At 50.4% G+C, this 16,792-nt stretch overlaps 1 protein-coding gene across 1 annotated transcript in view; it reads left to right on the top strand.

The window, feature by feature from the left end:
- The first annotated feature begins 10,765 nt into the window (after positions 1 to 10,765).
- The window catches only part of LOC113406564 (sodium/glucose cotransporter 4-like), a 33,117-nt gene continuing 27,090 nt past the window's right edge, over positions 10,766 to 16,792 (top strand). Inside the window, exons 1-2 of the mRNA XM_026651880.1 lie at positions 10,766 to 10,894; positions 12,321 to 12,392. Of these exons, the coding sequence (XP_026507665.1) occupies positions 10,766 to 10,894; positions 12,321 to 12,392 (201 nt within the window). The remainder of the gene's footprint in view (positions 10,895 to 12,320; positions 12,393 to 16,792) is intronic.

Here is a 16,792-nt window from a genome sequence, read left to right as displayed (position 1 = left end):
CTAAGTGAGCAGATGGGAGTGGAAGTCACATGTTTGAGCCAGATTTCACTCTCAGTTACACCAACCTAGAGTGACTCAGTTGACATCCACAGTCCCAATTACATGACAATCAATGCACAGACACTTCATGGAAGCAATGATCTCGGTAGTTACGCGGAGTCAGTCCAGGGAAACACCACTGCACTCGGCATGCTGAATTCTAGGCTCATGCCGAGTTTATGCCAGTGAGCTCCTATTGGCTTGATGGAGTTATACCTGATTTACGCTGGTGCAAGGAAGACCAGAATCAACCCCGATCAAGTTACTTCATATTTACGCTGATGCACAATAACTGAGATCAGAATGAGGCAGAAAGAGGACGTTTTAATTGCATTCACTTCTCTGACATCAATGGAGCTATGGCAAATTACCCCAGCTCAGGTTCTGACCAATATTGTTTTTGGCCATGGAAAGCATTTTGCTAGTGACCATGATGATCTCCTGCAGGAAACATGGTGACCTTGCACTGCATGTGCCAGATGGACATGTCTGCGGACATACGGGCAGGATAGGCCTGGAAAGATTGTCTTGCATGCTGACTGTGCTGGCATCGCCTCTGACAATTAGCATGCCCTGAAGGGAGAGAGAGATTCTGGAAGCCTGACAGGCACTATATAGCCAGAAACACGATGCCCAAAGTTTGGGGGACACACTGTTTCCAGGACTAATACCCTGGCAGTCACTTTCTGGTTTCAGCACCTGGCCAGCCTGTACAGTGAGTCACTGGAGAAAACTTTGTCTCCTCTATGTAATGGGGGGGAAACTAAGCGCCAATGGTGGTGCAGACTTAATACCATGAAGCTTGATTGCTGTAATGCTCTCTCAGTTGGAGCTCACAGCAGGGTCTCTCCTTGGCTTGAGCTACCATGACCAGGAATCACCCCCCTCCCCTCATTTGATGCTGACTGCTGAGGAAGAGATGGATGGGCTTGGAGCTGGCCCTGTTGCTTTTCATGGCCTTTCCTAGTGTAGGAAGGACCTCCTAGGGCAGTGGTTCTCAAAGTCGGCCCGCCACTTGTTCAGGGAAAGCCCCTGGCAGGCCGGGCCGGTTTGTTTACCTGCCGCGTCCGCAGGTTCGGCCGATCGCGGCTCCCACTGGCCGCGGTACGCCGCTCCAGGCCAATGGGGGCTGCGGGAAGTGGCGCGGGCTGAGGGACGTTTGAGAACCACTGTCCTAGGGCACGTCCACCCAGCCCACAGCAGTGAGCTTCCCAGCCCAGTTTGACAGACTGGGGCTCGCACTAGTGCTCTAAAAAGAGCTGTGTAAAAAGACCACACTTTGAAGTTGTGACTCGGAGTGGTGCTCAGTTGTCTGTAGCCTAGTGGGAGTGGTGGGCTTCAGAGCCGAGCTGCAACCTCAAAGCACTGTCTACACAGCTATTTTTAGAGCACTAGCAGGAGCCCCACAATCCCAAGGCTGTTGACCCAGGCTGGAAGACTTGCTGCCACGGGCCGTGTAGCTGTACCCCTAGAGCCTTGGCTTGATGGCCCAAGCACCACCTGCTATTTAAGGATCCTCATGTAACCCCTCTAGGATGGAAGGCGGTTTTTCATTCTGCTCTTTGATGATCCCCCTCAAGAGGGGCTGTGAGGCAACCATCGATCCACTGGATCATGGTGTACATGCAAGAAGTGTAGCCAGATGTGTGTGTGGATTGCCACGGGCATGCAGGGGCAAAAGAAAATGCAGGCCTGTTATTTACCAGGCTGCACGTGGCAATAGACTATATTGGTAAGGGATGCAAGGAGAGTATGGGTCACGATGCAAACTGCAGACACACACACACACAACTAAAATTAATCAATTTAAAGTTTTATTGGGGATAATTACAAGGGGTAAGGGAGCAGCGTTTGATTAGCTAATAGAGTTAATGAAACTTAAAACACACAATGACTAAAATATCTAACAATATTTATAAACAAAGATGCAGCAATTAGTAATAACTGATACTTACAAATACAAACCAATGCATAACGACCGGCAAACGTAGAAACTCTGTTTGAAACACGTGAGCTGAGAGAGAGGCTTCGAGGTGATCAGGCTCGGTTACGGGTGTACACAGGATACACAGGATTCGTTTTTCTTTCTCCTCTCCCTGCCTGCACATGGCAGGCAGCCCATAAAGTACCAACTATGACATCATAGAAGTGTCATAGGGGACGGGGCCCAAAACCTGTTTGTGTTCGTTTCTGATTGGCACAAGCAAAGTTTACACCAAGTAGGGGAGCAGGTGCCTCAAAGTCTGGCTTCGCCCCCAAAAGATGAGGAAATGCATATTGCTTTAGAATGCGTGCAACACTGAATGACAAAAGAAGAGGCCAGGGCAATACCGGTATGGGCAAGTTTTACAGGATGCAGACAGGAACTCATCTCAACAGTGTGATGAATCCACGTGTGACTGACAAGCCCAATTCGAGAGCAACGCTGCTTGTTACAAGTTTCCCAGATCCATGTATTGTCTGAGTTCTCCAAGATTACAGCACGCGGCTTTCTTCTTTCTCACTTTGCGTCCATCCTCCTGGCTGAACAGGATTCTGTGCACTTCTCACAGCTTTCTACATTGGCTTCATATCATTTTTACACACATCGTAATACCGCCATAAAGGGCAACCCCACTTTCTAGAGCCATCACGAACCTCACTGTACAAAATATTCTTAGGGATACAGTCTCCTTCCATTCTTCTGACGTGACCAAGCCCTCCTCTTATTATTAAGAGGGTATGAACTTAATAAAGGGTCTGATCCTGCTAAATTACTATCCACTAAGACTGAGTTAAATCAGGGCCAGATGCTGAGCTCAGCTACACTGATGTAATTTCAGTTAGATCGCTATAGATGGAAACTAAATTTACACCAGATCGGAATTTGATTTTACTCAAGCTAAACTCCCAATGAGCAAAGACTAAGAAAAAACAAAGGGCCAGATGAACTGCCCAACACTCCAAAAAACCCCAGAGGAAGGAATTAATAATAATGTCTTAGGTAGGAGGTTAGGTGTGCGATTGTCCTGTTGGATTGTCCCGGCTATGCTGTCATTTGTAGATATGTTCGTTCTCAATACATTTATAAAGCCACTAATTATCACCGGAGCTATTTGCTGACAGTTCTGAAGTAGCTCCATAATGAAGAGGAAGCCCATGTATTTGTTAGCCTATGGAAAATAATTGCCTGTCACTTAACCAAACATCCTTTGCCCTGAAACCCTTACTCTTTAGCACTTTTTTTAGCTGCACTTCTTGTAATGCCACTTGCAATTTCCATACCCTCAAAGGTTTCTTTCTCTGCTGCTGTGACGTGAGCTGAAAACTATACTCCTCAAGAGGAGACAAATGTCCTGCCAGTTTTGCTGTTGTGAAAGGAGAGCAAATAATATTAAACATAGTTGTATTGGTTTAGCAAGACCTCACAGGGGCAGCTCCACTGAAGTCAGTAGAGTCGGGCTGTTTTACACCACACCCGCGCTGGCCCTGGAACATTTGTGGCAATGTCTCACACCGTCGCACTAGGTGAGGGAAGTTACATTACCCGGTCGCATGCCAGCTCTGTTAAACTTTTACTGTTTCCGGTGCCTGTGACATTAACACTGATCACCACCTCAGCCTCTGTTGATGCGGGGCGGGGCACACACCTTTGCTCAGGTAATTGACTCAGATGGTAATTTAATGTCAAGGCGAGCCAGGGAACATGAGATAAATACTACCGCTGGACAAAGCCAACCTGTCAGAAGTCCCAGGTTAAGGTTCGCTGCTCAACGCGTACACAATAAGCCGTCTTTCTGGATGGGTGGCTTGGAATGGATTGGCAATGTGGATGTAAACACTCAGAGCCAAAGCAAATGTGGAGCAAAACAAGTTCATGTCACACGGCCGGTGCTGGAGGAAGAGGGAAACTGGATTGCCTCATGGGCGTGCCACTGTTTTGCCGTGCCTCCCTCAGGGCACTCCTCCTCTGCATCAGGAACCAAAAGGAAACTGAGGTTATGGGAATACACAGTCCCAGAAGGAAACCCACAGGAGACTGGCTCAAGGTATTGTACACTTTTGAGGCATATTAACAATTACCAGAATTCTTCTCTGGATCAGGAAGGAACTTTATGCACCATAATGCTATTGTCTTTGCACCTTGTGCTCCCCTGTTAACTAGGGTGACCAGACAGCAAATGTGAAAAATTGGGATTGGGGGGGGGGGAATAATAGGAGCCCATATAAGAAAAAGACCTCAAAATCGGGACTGTCCCTATAAAATCGGGACATCTGGTCACCCTACCTGTTAACAGTGTAGGGTAATAGACAGGCCAATGTAACAATGTAGCAATGCTGCTGTCAATTGAGAGATGCCAGCTTTCACCAGCTGAGGGTCTCAGCCCTGCATATGTAATTGACAGTTATTATACTTCAGTGGGTTGGAATCTTTTGTGGTTGAAAAGCCTCTTTTGGATAATGGATTTGGTTGGTGGTTTGTTTGGGGTTTTTTGGGGGGGGGGGTTTTGGTAGGAAGCCTTTTACAAATGGGGGTTAATTGGGGGAAAGTAATTGATTAGCAGCCTGCATTTCCAAGAAAACTACCCTCTAAGGGATCTTGAGGTGTTAGCATATTGGCACAGAGTGGGGTAGCTGTGAGTCAGCCCATGGTGTGATGGGGATTGGTGGGGGAGGTTGGGGAGAGACAGAGCACAGATCCGAAGAACTAGAGTGCTGCCAAAAATGGCTCCTTGTAGGGAGGAGAAGAGCCGGCAAGCGCTGCCTTGGCACGGCTCAGCTCCCCGGCAGGAAACACTTCCTTGAAACAAGCAACGGACCCATTTGCAATCCGATGAAATGAATTTCAAATAGCAACCTGGCAAGAGTGTGTTCTCATTCTTCGGGCAGGGCTCCTTCCAGAGCTGAGGGTCCCTGCAGGGGGTTAGCAAGCCCGGCCTTGCATCCCATTCCCTGAGCTAGCAGACTGCCATTTGTAACATTCGGCTTGGGAAAAGCCTGCTCTGCTCGAGGGCTCTGTGGGTGTGCAAGTGGGCTACCCTTAAAGAGGGGTCACACCCGTAATGGAGCAACAGAGGAACCTTTCTTTTCAGGAAAGGGCTGATCCAGAGAGGTGCTGAGCATCTGGGCCCCATTCTGGGCCAACTCCTGAAGTGCCTTGATTTGGGGGAGACTCTTGTTTTTATTTTGTGGTTTCTGTAGTGCCTTGCAGCCCTGCTCACGTGCTAGGCGCTGTAGATACAGAATTTAATTCAATGGAAGCTGCAGCTGCTTGGCGTGTCTCCAGATGAGGCGCTTATGCACAGCATAAGATAAATGGACTCCAATCTCATGCACAAGCGTGCACTACAGTTGCCTGCCGGGGCCAGGAAGGAAATCCACCCACTTGGTCGATTGTCTAGTGTTGCCCAGTTAGCAAAGTGCATTCTGGAGCTGGAATGCTGTGTATTCAATGGGTATTGGGGCCAGGATACTGGATTGCATGCAGGGCCGGCTCTAGCTTTTTTGCCCCCCCAGGCAAAATTTTAAAAAAAGGCGGCCGGACTGTCGAAGCAAAAAAAAAAAAAAACCGGCAGCCGCAGGGAGCGCGTGGAGGGCGGTCAAGGTGGCTTGCAGGGGAGTGAAGGGCGGCACCCGCCCGCTCCCTCTGCCCGTGGGCAGCCCTTCGGCCTTGGGGTGCCTCTTCCGGCCAGGCAGGTGGAGCCCCCGGGGGCTGCAGGAGGTGCTGGCTCAGTCGCTCCTTTAAAGGTGGGTTGGCTGGGCCGGGCTCAGAGTGGCGTGGGAGGCAGAGGCTGGTGCAGGCGGCGGGGAATGGCGCGTCCCGGGGAGCCCGGCGGCACGGTGAGCGGCGGGGATCGCTAGTTCCTGCCCCTGCAGGGCTGGGCTGGCCCCAAATTGGCCAGAATGCCGCCCCTTACAATGTGCCGCCCCAGGCACGTGCTTTCTCGTCTGGTGCCTGGACCCGGCCCTGACTGCATGGCTGTCAGTGGCCTGCTTGGCCATAGCAGAGTCTATGTGCCTGAAGACTACAGGCACCAGCCAGCCCTGGTATCCTCAGGCACAACTGTGCCAAAGCCAATTGAATGGTACCCGCTTATGCTCAGGCTGGATTTTGCCCTACGGGCCGAGAGGCTGGTTCTTTGGCGTTTAGAGCCACCCAGAGTTCTAGGATCGTTGTTACTCGCCTGGGGACTCGGAGACAGGGTTTCTAATGAGTGTGTGCACGTGCGTGTGTGTGTGAATGTGCCTGGCAAGCGTGTGCCCACTGCGCAATGTGCAGACTCAAGCAGGGGCCGTGTATACAACTGGGTGTGCCGAAAAGTGTGCAGGCACGATTGAAAATCCAGGCCTCTGTAGCAGTCTCTCTAGAATCCGTGGCAGAGCCTGAACCCGGGGACCTCAGCACAAGACTCTTCCGTCTGCCGTAAGGGAGCAGCTCCATGGTCGGGAATTCTTCAACAAACGTGTTAGTCGGAAAAGGGGCAATTTGTCGGAACAGAATCTTTTCCGCAGCAAGGGTCGGCTTTGATCACTTCCCCAGGCTGATTTTTTTTTTTTCAAGTTTCAAAATTGTTTTGAAACGTCCCCTTTTGACACCAAAAATTCCATTTTTAGGATCCAGAATGATTTTTTGTTTCACAGTGAAATTTAATTTATAGTAAAAAAAAACAAATGGAAAAGGTTGAAATGGGAATTAAACACTTGGATTGAGATTTTGCGGGTTTTTGTTTTGGGATGGGAAACACTGAAATCTTGAAAATCCTCCTGGGACAGGAATAGCATCTCCCCCAGCACTCTCTGTTACTAGGCCGGAGCAATAGACTCTTCTCAGTCTATGGAGGCAAAAACCCTGCTGGGATAGGGTAAGTTACAGGTCATCTTTGCTGCTGGTAGGGAAGCTTCCAAATCTGGAATAGTAACCAACCGGACCTCTTATTATTATTAAAAACTGCTGGGGACTGAGCTCCTGAAAACAAGGGCTGAGTATCTTTTGGCTACAACCCCGCATTAGTGTGTGAGCTCTGGCAATGCGCCTACATCCTGACGCAGCACACTGCCATTTTATCCAAATCCCCCTGACCAGTCACAACCCAGACGTGGGTTACGTGGTATCCGTGTTACGTGGTATCCGTGTTACGTGGTATCCGTGTTACGTGACTTTGGGAGGAGGAGAAGTAGCCACTGGAGACTGGACTGACCCAGCAGCTTGGAGATCTTTGAACACTGGCATTTCGGTCATGGACCTAATTGGAGGTGCCGACGTTCAAGCCGGGGTGCACTGCTCCAGTGCCACTCCCTTCTGACGTAGATGTGGCCTCTCTACACTATGGGTTAGTCTGGGCATAGCTACAGTGATGCAACCCGCCCTGTGCAGACAAGACCTTATTCTTAGCCAGTGAGGTGCTAGGGAAGAGGTTTCGTTGCACTTTGAATCACCGCAGTGAAAATCTTCTGTGCAAGTGTAACCCACTCTTGAGTGCATGTTACCAGGTGGCCCCTCTGTGCCTCATTTGCAGAGGCTGTGAGTCTGTTACTGCCCTTCTTGGAGTGGCTTGGCTCTTTAGCTCAAGCTGTAGCAGCTCACACTGACGCTCAGGAGGTCCCTGGCTCGCTCCATGATGTGTCAGCCAAGAAGGTGGCCCGGCTGTCCCACAAGCCCATCAATTCCATGATGGCCGGGGAGACTTCCCCATTGTGAAAAATCAAGCCGACCTCTATGATGATGTGAGAGTGACCCACCCAGCAATTTACTCCCACATCTTTATGGTCTCACACTCCAGGAGCTCCCAGCTCTCTTTGCTTCCTCCCTCCACTTCGAACCAACAGCACCGGGCAGCTCTTAAAGGGCTTCAGATACATTCCTTATTTCTCCCTCCATGCCTACAGCCGGTGAAACTGAGGCAACCCATTTAAGTGACTCCCCCTTTGTCAGTGGCACAGCTGTTAAGAATCAGGAATGTTGAGGGCTGGTTTCCTGCTCTAGCCACTAGCCCTGCTCCAGCACCTTCGTTCTCCTTGTATTGTTTGAGCAGCAGGCAGGCTGCAGCAGATGTATCAGGGCAGTAGTTCCAGCTGCTCTTTGAATGTGTTGGATTCCTTTCGTTCCTTTCCCCAGCGGAGAGGGCTACCCTGAAGACAATGGGAGCAGGAGCCTGCTTGGCTTGAGATTGACAGGATACAGGGCTGCACACCCATGAACACAGAAGTCCCCCACGCCAGCCAGGAAATGTCCCGAGCTGCACCAGGTGGCCCGTGGCACTGACAGGATGTAGTGAAGGAACTGGAGATACCAGCTTGCCACACCTTAGAGCAATTACAGCTCCCTGACAAACCCAGAGTGATCTATGCCTGCTCCCCCTACTAACGCCCAGAGACAGCTGCTTTCCCAGGTTCATTCCCCAGCTGTTTGCCTGTGACTGTACTTGATGCTCATGCAAGTCAGGCGAGTTAACTCCATCAGTGCCAAACATGTATGTGACAGGCTCCCTAGATAAGGCAATACAAATGCTACTCCCTCTGCCTTGCTATCCACATTTAATTCCTGTTGAGGGGAATGGAATTTCCTGTTGATGGGAATGGAATTTATTGAGCGGTCCGGGGTCGCCATGTGCTGTTTGATTTGATGTCAGGTAGCAGAATCCAATAATAATTAAGAGCTCATATTTATACAGATAGCAATTTTCCTCCTGAAAGATCAGGAAGCACCTTGCAAACTGCACAGAAATCACTCGAATAATAAATAATCCTAATAATACTTTTCCCACTGCTGAAATGCAGCTAGTTCTGGCGTGGAACTCTGCGGCTTTTCGCAACACATAAAAACAACACACAGCAGTTTAAGGCAGGAAAAAAGGCTGAATCCCAAACCTAATTTGTACTGCAAGGGGGAAGCAGGGAAAAGTAAACATGCAAATTGGCCAGGACGTATGGCCCTGCTGTGGAGAACCGTGCCAGGGGATTTTTAATGACTGCAGGTAGTTAGGCCCTCAGGTTTGTGTCTCATTAACTTGGGTGAATTTGCCAACAAGACTATTTGCTTATAAAGGGCCTGAAAGAAATTTGTTTATCTAAATAACAGGTGCTGGACTCTCATTCAATTCTACTTTCTGTTCTCTTCTTCCTGCACCAGGTGGCACTGTGCCATGTATGAATACGTGCCGGCAGCACTCAGGGGTACGTTTTTGTTTCACCTTCCAGTTATTTTAAAAAAGAAGTTGATGGTTTTGGTTTTTTTTTAAAGCTAAATGTAGGACCCTACGTGGCTGTTTTAAATATGCACCTTGCAGCTGTCAGGACCCTGAGCCTGATCCAACTCCCGTAGAATGGAAAGGCCAACCACAAGCATTCAAATATCATTTCAGTCCCGTCCACGAACACCCCCAACAAATAAGCTTGCCTTTAAAATCATGAATTTAAAATAATAATAATACCTCGTGGGTTCTCTTTATTTTCCTTCTAATTTTTGAGCCTATAAGTCATCCTTGGGTCACGTTTTCAAGCTTTTCTCTGCAGCCACAATGGCAGGAAATGTCCTTTTTTTATAATAACCGCTGCTGTTCTCACTTAATCACGGGATTCCAGCAGCTGGGGATAGAATCATGAGTGTTGGCGATGTCACTTCAACAGCAGTCAGAACTAGGGTCACCAACCCTCCCGGTTTTGCCGGGGGTCTCCTGGAATCAGGCCCTATCTCCCGGAGGCTACAGAAGCCAATCAGTGAGATTTTAGGCCACTAAAAGTCTGGCAGCGCAGCGGGGCTAAGACAGGCTCCCTGCCTGCCCTGGCTCTGTGCCGCTCCCAAAAGCAGACCGCATGTCCCTGCAGCCCCTGGGGGGCAGGGAGTCTCCACGTGCTGCCCCAGCACCAACTCCGCAGTTCCCATTGGCCAGGAGCTGCAGCCAATGGGAGCTGTGGGGGTGGTGCCTACCGGGGAGCTTGCCTAAGCCCCGCTGTGTCGCCGCCCGGGAGCCTCCCTAGGTAAGTGCCTCCCTGCCAGAGCCCGCACCCCGGCCCCCCTGCCCCAGCCCTGAGCCCCCTCCCACACCCAAACTCCCTCCCAGAGCCTGCACCCCCTCTTCCACCCCAACCCCCTGCCACAGCCCGGAGCCCCCTCCCACACCCAAACTCCCTCCCAGAGCCTGCACCCCTGCAAACAACCACAGCGTGTTTGGGTTTGTGTGATTAGACAATTGGCAGCCCTCGTCGGAACAGGCCCTGTACAATTTATTCTATGTATTGTGATGGCACCTCAGAGTGCAGAAAGTTCTCCCCCTGCCCCAATCTAAGTATGTTGTGGGAAGATCTAGTCCCAGTATGTTGTAGGTTCAATTATATTTCCCCAGCCCTTATTCTGGCAGTGATTCCTGTTTGGTACCCATCAAAATAAACGTGACGTCCTACGTCCATTTATTCATTAATTTGAGGTCTTTCAAGTCCCTTTAATCCTGATTCCCTGAACTGGCTTATCTGAGCCACCTTCCAAACCCTGTGAGGGTTTGCCCGTCCTTAGCTCGGCAGATTACGAGGCAGGGCTGAGATGACTGGCTCAGTACAGGATGCCTATGCATGCTGCAGACCGGGATCTGTCAATTGCCAGTGTGCCAACAGTGTTATCTGCCACCCTGTGTTTCTCGATTTCCCCTCTGACACTCTCCCAACCCTGTTAATTATTAAAGGAGAATAATGAAGGAAAACGTACATCAAAGTCCAGTGTGAGAGAGACACAATCAGCAGTTCATGTGCAGCCATGAGCCAGCCCACCCCGGCCACCACAGAGCCACCTGGCCAGCCTGGACAGAGGAACCTTGCCTTCGAGGCTGTGGACATCATTGTCGTCGTCATCTATTTTGTCTTCGTCCTTGCCGTTGGGATATGGGTGAGTCCAGGAGCTCAGTGATTTGCTTCCATTAGGGGACAGAAGACAGGCAGTGTGTGTAATCAGCTATGGGCCTCTCCTGTGTGCAAAGATATCTGCTTATAATCCGCCTGCTTTTTTTATTTGTGCATAGTACTTTCGTAGGGCCAGATAGTAGCAGGCTTTGACTGGTATGCTAGGGGGTAGAGAGTAGGAACACTTTCCCCCACACTCCCATGCAGCTCCGATTCCATTCCTTGCAATCCCTGAATAGCACTGAGGGAAGGGTACTGCCGCCAGAATTGCTAAGTATCCCATAATGGATTGGGGGAAGGGGTGAGGTTCCCCGTGGAATGGCTGCAGAAAGGCGAGCTGGGAGACTTTTCTGGCCTAAGAGGGGGAATGAAGCGAAAAGGACTGAATCGGGCATTGGAAAATTTGGAAAGACGATTATTAGTTGATCCCTATTTTCTTTGACCCAGCGGCCTGTCTGGGGAAGTCGTTTTGTTCTCCTAACGTGTGCACTCACTGGGAGGTTGTTAAATGGATTCAGAAGCCCCATCACCCAGTCAGAGGGCAGCTTCTACCCAAGCCAGGCAGCCAACATACATAGGAATGGGGAGAAGGAAAATGGAAGAGCTAGGCCATCACTCCGCACCCCCAGTCTCCGGTGCCCCATGCATCTGCTGCAAGCATGGACCAAAGTTGCTCCATATTCTGGCTTCCAAGACGCAGATGAGAGTGCTGCACAAATCAGAGCGGAGCAACAACTCACAGCTGCTTGGTAACTTCTGGGCACAATGTCCTGACAAACCGAGGGGCTTTCCCACTTGCAAAGTAACAACCAGGCCCCCAGCTCAGAAGCCAGAGAGGCTTGTTAGCTCAGGCTAGTGTTAATAATGGGCTAACAGGAAGCACTCCCCTTCTCGCTGGCCAGAAGCGTTGGCTGGGAACATGCAGGGGACAAGCTGTGTGTTTCTCCCGTGCAATGGGAAGCTCAGGAAGGATTGGTCATCCTAAGGCTCTGTTCTACTCATAGTTCCCCCTAGAATGGGGCAACTCTTCACTGCCCCAGTGCAATCCCATGTGCACACTGTAGTACGCAGTCTGGGGTCTCCGACAAGGTGAGCTCTCTGGCGTCCCAGGAATGGATGGGCTACAGCCCGAGGTTTCACCCCGCTGGACTTACCGGAGCACAGTGCATTATTTCCCTGTTTTAACTATTGTCGCTGCACCTTGAGCGTCTGCAAAATGGTTTATTGAATCCTCCAGAAAGCACTGGATGACCTGGATACGGGGAGTTAGTCAATTCTAGCAGCAGCTGGGAGGGCAGAACTGGGAGGACTCCCAGCATGTTGCTGGCAGGACGACTGGAGAGCGGGACCAGTGTGATGGGCGGGAACCCGTGGGGGGGGGAAAAGTACTTAATGTTTTTTCTGTTTTTCAGTCATCCATACGGGCAAGTCGGGGGACAGTTGGAGGGTATTTCCTGGCTGGACGGTCCATGACATGGTTGCCAGTAAGTCTGATGCTTCCACTTGTTACTTAAAAATTGGGTTTCAAGCAAATCCAGGTACCTGATTGAAAGGTCTGGGGACAGGCACAGTACCCACCCCACACAGCTCTGCCCAGGAGCCTCAGCCCTGAGCTATCGGGACCCTCAACCACAGAGTATCCTCCCCCCACAGCTCTGCCCAGGAACCTAAGCCCTGAGCTACAGAGACCCCTACCTGGAGGAAACAGACAGTTCAGTCTCCCTGGTCTTTTCAGTTCTTAGCTTTTTTGCTCAGGTCAGAGGCAACGGGTTACCTGGTGCTGTGGCTTCTATGACGCAGCCCCACCTGCCCATTCGGAGCTGGATTTAGGTCCACCCCCTGTTCCCAACTCACTTCACATACAGCTGCAGAACAGCCATGGGAGCATTAAATGATTCAGGTCTGCGCGATGCCGTAAAAATCACGTAGAGACGACAAAGAAAACAAGCGTATGGCAAAGCCCTTCGCCTCTACCCTTCCCGGGTGGGGGAAAGGCCACGCTATTGACTGTGTGAGGACTAAAATAAATCTCCGAAATGATTCACGAGAAAGGAATAAAGCTCTTAAAGGGCACGCTTGCGTGGGAGCGAAAGGCACACCTAAAAATAATTTCAACGTTTTAAAAGAATAAAGGTGTCACTGGAATAAATAGCCTTTTCATCCAATTGCAAAATATACAGCTGTATCTCTCTCCAGTGAGTCGCTGGTAACGGAATACAGTTTTCAACCAAAAACTTCTTTCTCTGTATACACAGTGCCCATAAATCCTCTAGGCCTCTTCTGTCGGAGAGGCGTACGAATATATAACAGCTGTTATTGCTTTAATGTGCTTTGTGCTCCAATTTCTCCCAGGTGACATTTAGGGAAAAGCATAGGGGGGGTTTCCATAACTAGAGCGTGGAAGGTTTAAAAGATGTTGGAAGGAAACTGGCTTTTCCCAGGATCTTTACTCTTCTTATTTTTCATTGCGTCTGGTAACTGGGCTACTCCAGGAGGTAATATGGCCCAGTGGTTAGAACACATGATTGGGTGCTAGGAGGGCTGGGTTCCAGTCTTGGCTCTCCTACTGATTCACTCTCTGGCAAGTTGTTTAGGTTAAAAGCACCCTCTGAGTTTTCCTGTTTCTGTTTTCCGGGCCCAACTTGAGATTCTTTGGGCTTGATTCTCAGAGGCGCTGAGCCCCACTTGAGTCCAGTTATGACTGTTTTAGCACTGATGCCTAAGGAAACATATGATGCAATATGGGAGGAGGTCTGCTCTGCTGCTGAAGATGCCATCTTCTGACCACTTGTGATAACCTAAGTACCCAGCACTCTTTGCAAGAGTTGGGAGGTTAACCCCAGCGTCCCAGCTAAATTCCAGTTTGGGTGGCAACATTCTGGCAACTTCAGGGTTTCAGCTTCGAGCTATAACACCCTAATGGGTTTGGTCTTGAAAGATGGTCTCCAAGGCAGGCCTCTCATGTGATACCACAGCAGCTGAGATCAGCTGAGGTGCCAAGAGCCCCTCCAGTTTAACCAAAAGGGTTGGCCAAACAGCATTTCCAACTAATGACTCCCCAACTTTGGCACTAATCTCCCCTCCTGATCTGACAGAGCCCATATATGTGTACAGTATTTCCATCCCATCGCCAACAGCCTGAAGGTGGAAGAAAAATGGCAAACAACCCAAAGTGAGGCTCCTAAATCCAGATTCAGGCATTTAAATCAATGTGGCCTGCCTTTTTCAGAGACTTTGAGGCCCTGAAGTCCCCATTGACTGAGGTCCCTTCCAACCCTGATAGTCTATGATTCTGTGACTGAGGTGAGAGCTTCAGGTACCCTGAAGGTCAAGTCTCATTTATTTAGATGTCTAAACATGGCCTTAGGAGCCTGATGGTAGGGAGCCAGATTTGAAGATTTTGGCCTATAGCTTTTGTTCCCTTTCACCAGTACAAATCAGGAGTAACTCCTCTGAAGTCTGGAGTCCTTTCTGTGTAAAAACCACCCTCAGTGAAGGCAGTCAGGCCTATAGAACCTGCCTTTCCTCTGTCACTGATTACACTACGGGGGAGGGGATCTCCATTGAGTTTGATGATGTTACTCGTGATTTTACATTAGTGTGTAACACAGGGCATGATCCCTCTCCCACTGAAGTTTTTCTCCATTGACTTTAAGGGAAGCTGGAGTGGGGTCTGAGGATAAACCAGTGGTGGGCAAACTACAGCCCGCCGGCCACATCCGGCCCTCCAGCCGATTTAATCTGGCCCTCGAGTTCCCGCTGGGGAGCAGGGTCTGGGGTTTGCCCCGCTCCAGCCAGGAGCCGGGTCGGGGGCTGCTCCGCACACGCAAGCCGCGGCTCCAGGAAGCAGCAGCATGTCCCCCCTCTGGCTCCTACGTTTAGGGGCATCTAGGGGGCTCCGCACGCTGCCTCCGCCCCAAGCACCGCCCCCGCAGCTCCCATTGGCCGGGAACTGGGCCAATGGGAGCTGCAGGGACGGCACCTGTGGATGGGACAGTGTGCAGAGCTGCCTGGCCACGCCTCCGCATAGGAGCCGGAGGGGGACATGCCGCTGCTTCTGGGAGTTGCTTGAGATAAGCGCCACCCGGAGCCTGCACCCCTGACCCCCTGCTATGCCCCCAACCCCCTGCCCCAGCCCTGATCCCCCTCCTGCGCCCTGAATTCCTCATCCCCAGCCCTGCCCCAGAGCCTGCACCCCCAGCCAGAGCTCTCTCCTGCACCCTGAACTCCTCATTTCTGGCCTGACCCCAGAGCCCACACCCCCAGCCAGAGCCCTCACCTCCTACCCCAGCCCTGATTCTCCTCACCCCCTCCAAACCTCTTGGTCCCAACCTGGAGCACCCTCCTACACCCCAAATCCCTCATCCCCAGCCTCATCCCAGAGCCCGCACCTCTAGCCAGAGCCCTCATCCCATCCTGCACCCGAACCCCAATTTCATGAGCATTCATGACCCACCATTCAATTTCCATACCCAGATGTGGCCCTCAGGCCAAAAAGTTTGCCCACCCCTGGGATAAGCTATAGACCCGTAGGGTAAATACAATGGTGACAAGGGTCAAATGGGCACCCTCCCCATGGTCTCGTGATGGGCTGTGGAACCGCAGACAACTATTTCCATGGCTTCAGGATTATTTTTCTTGGCGCGTCTGTGTCTTCCTGTGAGTTGGACACAGACACTACCAGAATAAATAATAAGGCCACTGTCTCACTGCTCTACAGCTTCTGTGTTTCCTACATCTGTGTCCGATACAGTCGGATGTGTGTATTAGAGAAGGTATTTACATTTCTTGGGAGTCAATATATTTACTCAAGATATGATTTCACATTACTCCAGTCAGCCTTTTAATCAGCAGTTTACTATATGGAGAAGTAGGGCTGGTAGCAGTGTTAATTCTGGCCACAGCTTCCGGCTTCATGCAATATTAATATTTTAACTTTCTCAGAAGGTGAGAAGCAGGTCAAACTCCATTACACTTTGCTCAGAGCTCAGCAGTGGCATATTAGGAATCTGCTGTTCAGACAAGGTGTGGTTGGAAAGCAAACTTTCGGTGGGAGGGAAGCCAAAGCATTGGTAACGCACGGCCAGATTTATCCCTGGTGTATCTCCATTGATGTCAGTGGCCAACTGGGATGAATTTGGCCTGTGTAGAGGTATGGCAAAGCTTTGTCCGAAAGGAGAGTGATACTTAAAACCAGAGGTGCTTTATCCTATGGGAACAGCACTGTACCTTGTTTTCATCTAGTTAAGGGATCACTGGACCACGCTGGGGACGGTGTTAAAATTAACCCGAGGTGTTAGCATTTTCCAGACTGCAGCAGTTTTCCATCTATATGTGTTTGAACCCACATTTATGCATGGGTTGCAGTCTTCCCAGGCTCACACGTTCTTTAAGATACATGCGACATTCTTTCCATGCAAGTGTTTCTTGAACAGCTCAAGGTCCAGGCTTGGAGTGTAAATATTTGCCTATAGAAAGGCACTGGATTCTCTCAGGTTATAAATGCAAAAGTCCTTGTTTTCTTTTTGCACATCTTCACTTCCTGGCTACCCCAGAGGGAATACTGGCATGATAACTACTCGCGGGCAATTGTCCCCATTGAAATCAGGGGGAGTTTTGCCATTCACTTCGGTGTAGACAGGATGTCCCCTCCATTCCTACTTGGTCAGAAGTCAATTGGAGTTTTCCTGAGGAAAAACTAAGGCCCAGATGATCCTCAGCTGCCCCATAGATGCAGGGCACACTCTGGTTGAGGCTCTCCATCATTCCTTCAGCCACCTCCCTGGTGCCATCTCCTCCCTACCCCCATCCTAGACCCTGCAATGGCCTCTGCATGGGCTTGGGGGCCATGCAGGGACAGGGTGGAGATGGCGGGGACCCGTGG

This window comes from Terrapene carolina, unplaced genomic scaffold, assembly GCF_002925995.2.
Source record: "Terrapene carolina triunguis isolate 2854851 unplaced genomic scaffold, T_m_triunguis-2.0 Scaffold105, whole genome shotgun sequence".
Taxonomy (NCBI): Eukaryota; Metazoa; Chordata; order Testudines; family Emydidae; genus Terrapene; species Terrapene triunguis.
The sequence above is the reverse complement of the archived record's forward strand: the minus strand, read 5'-3'. Positions and strand labels throughout refer to the sequence as shown.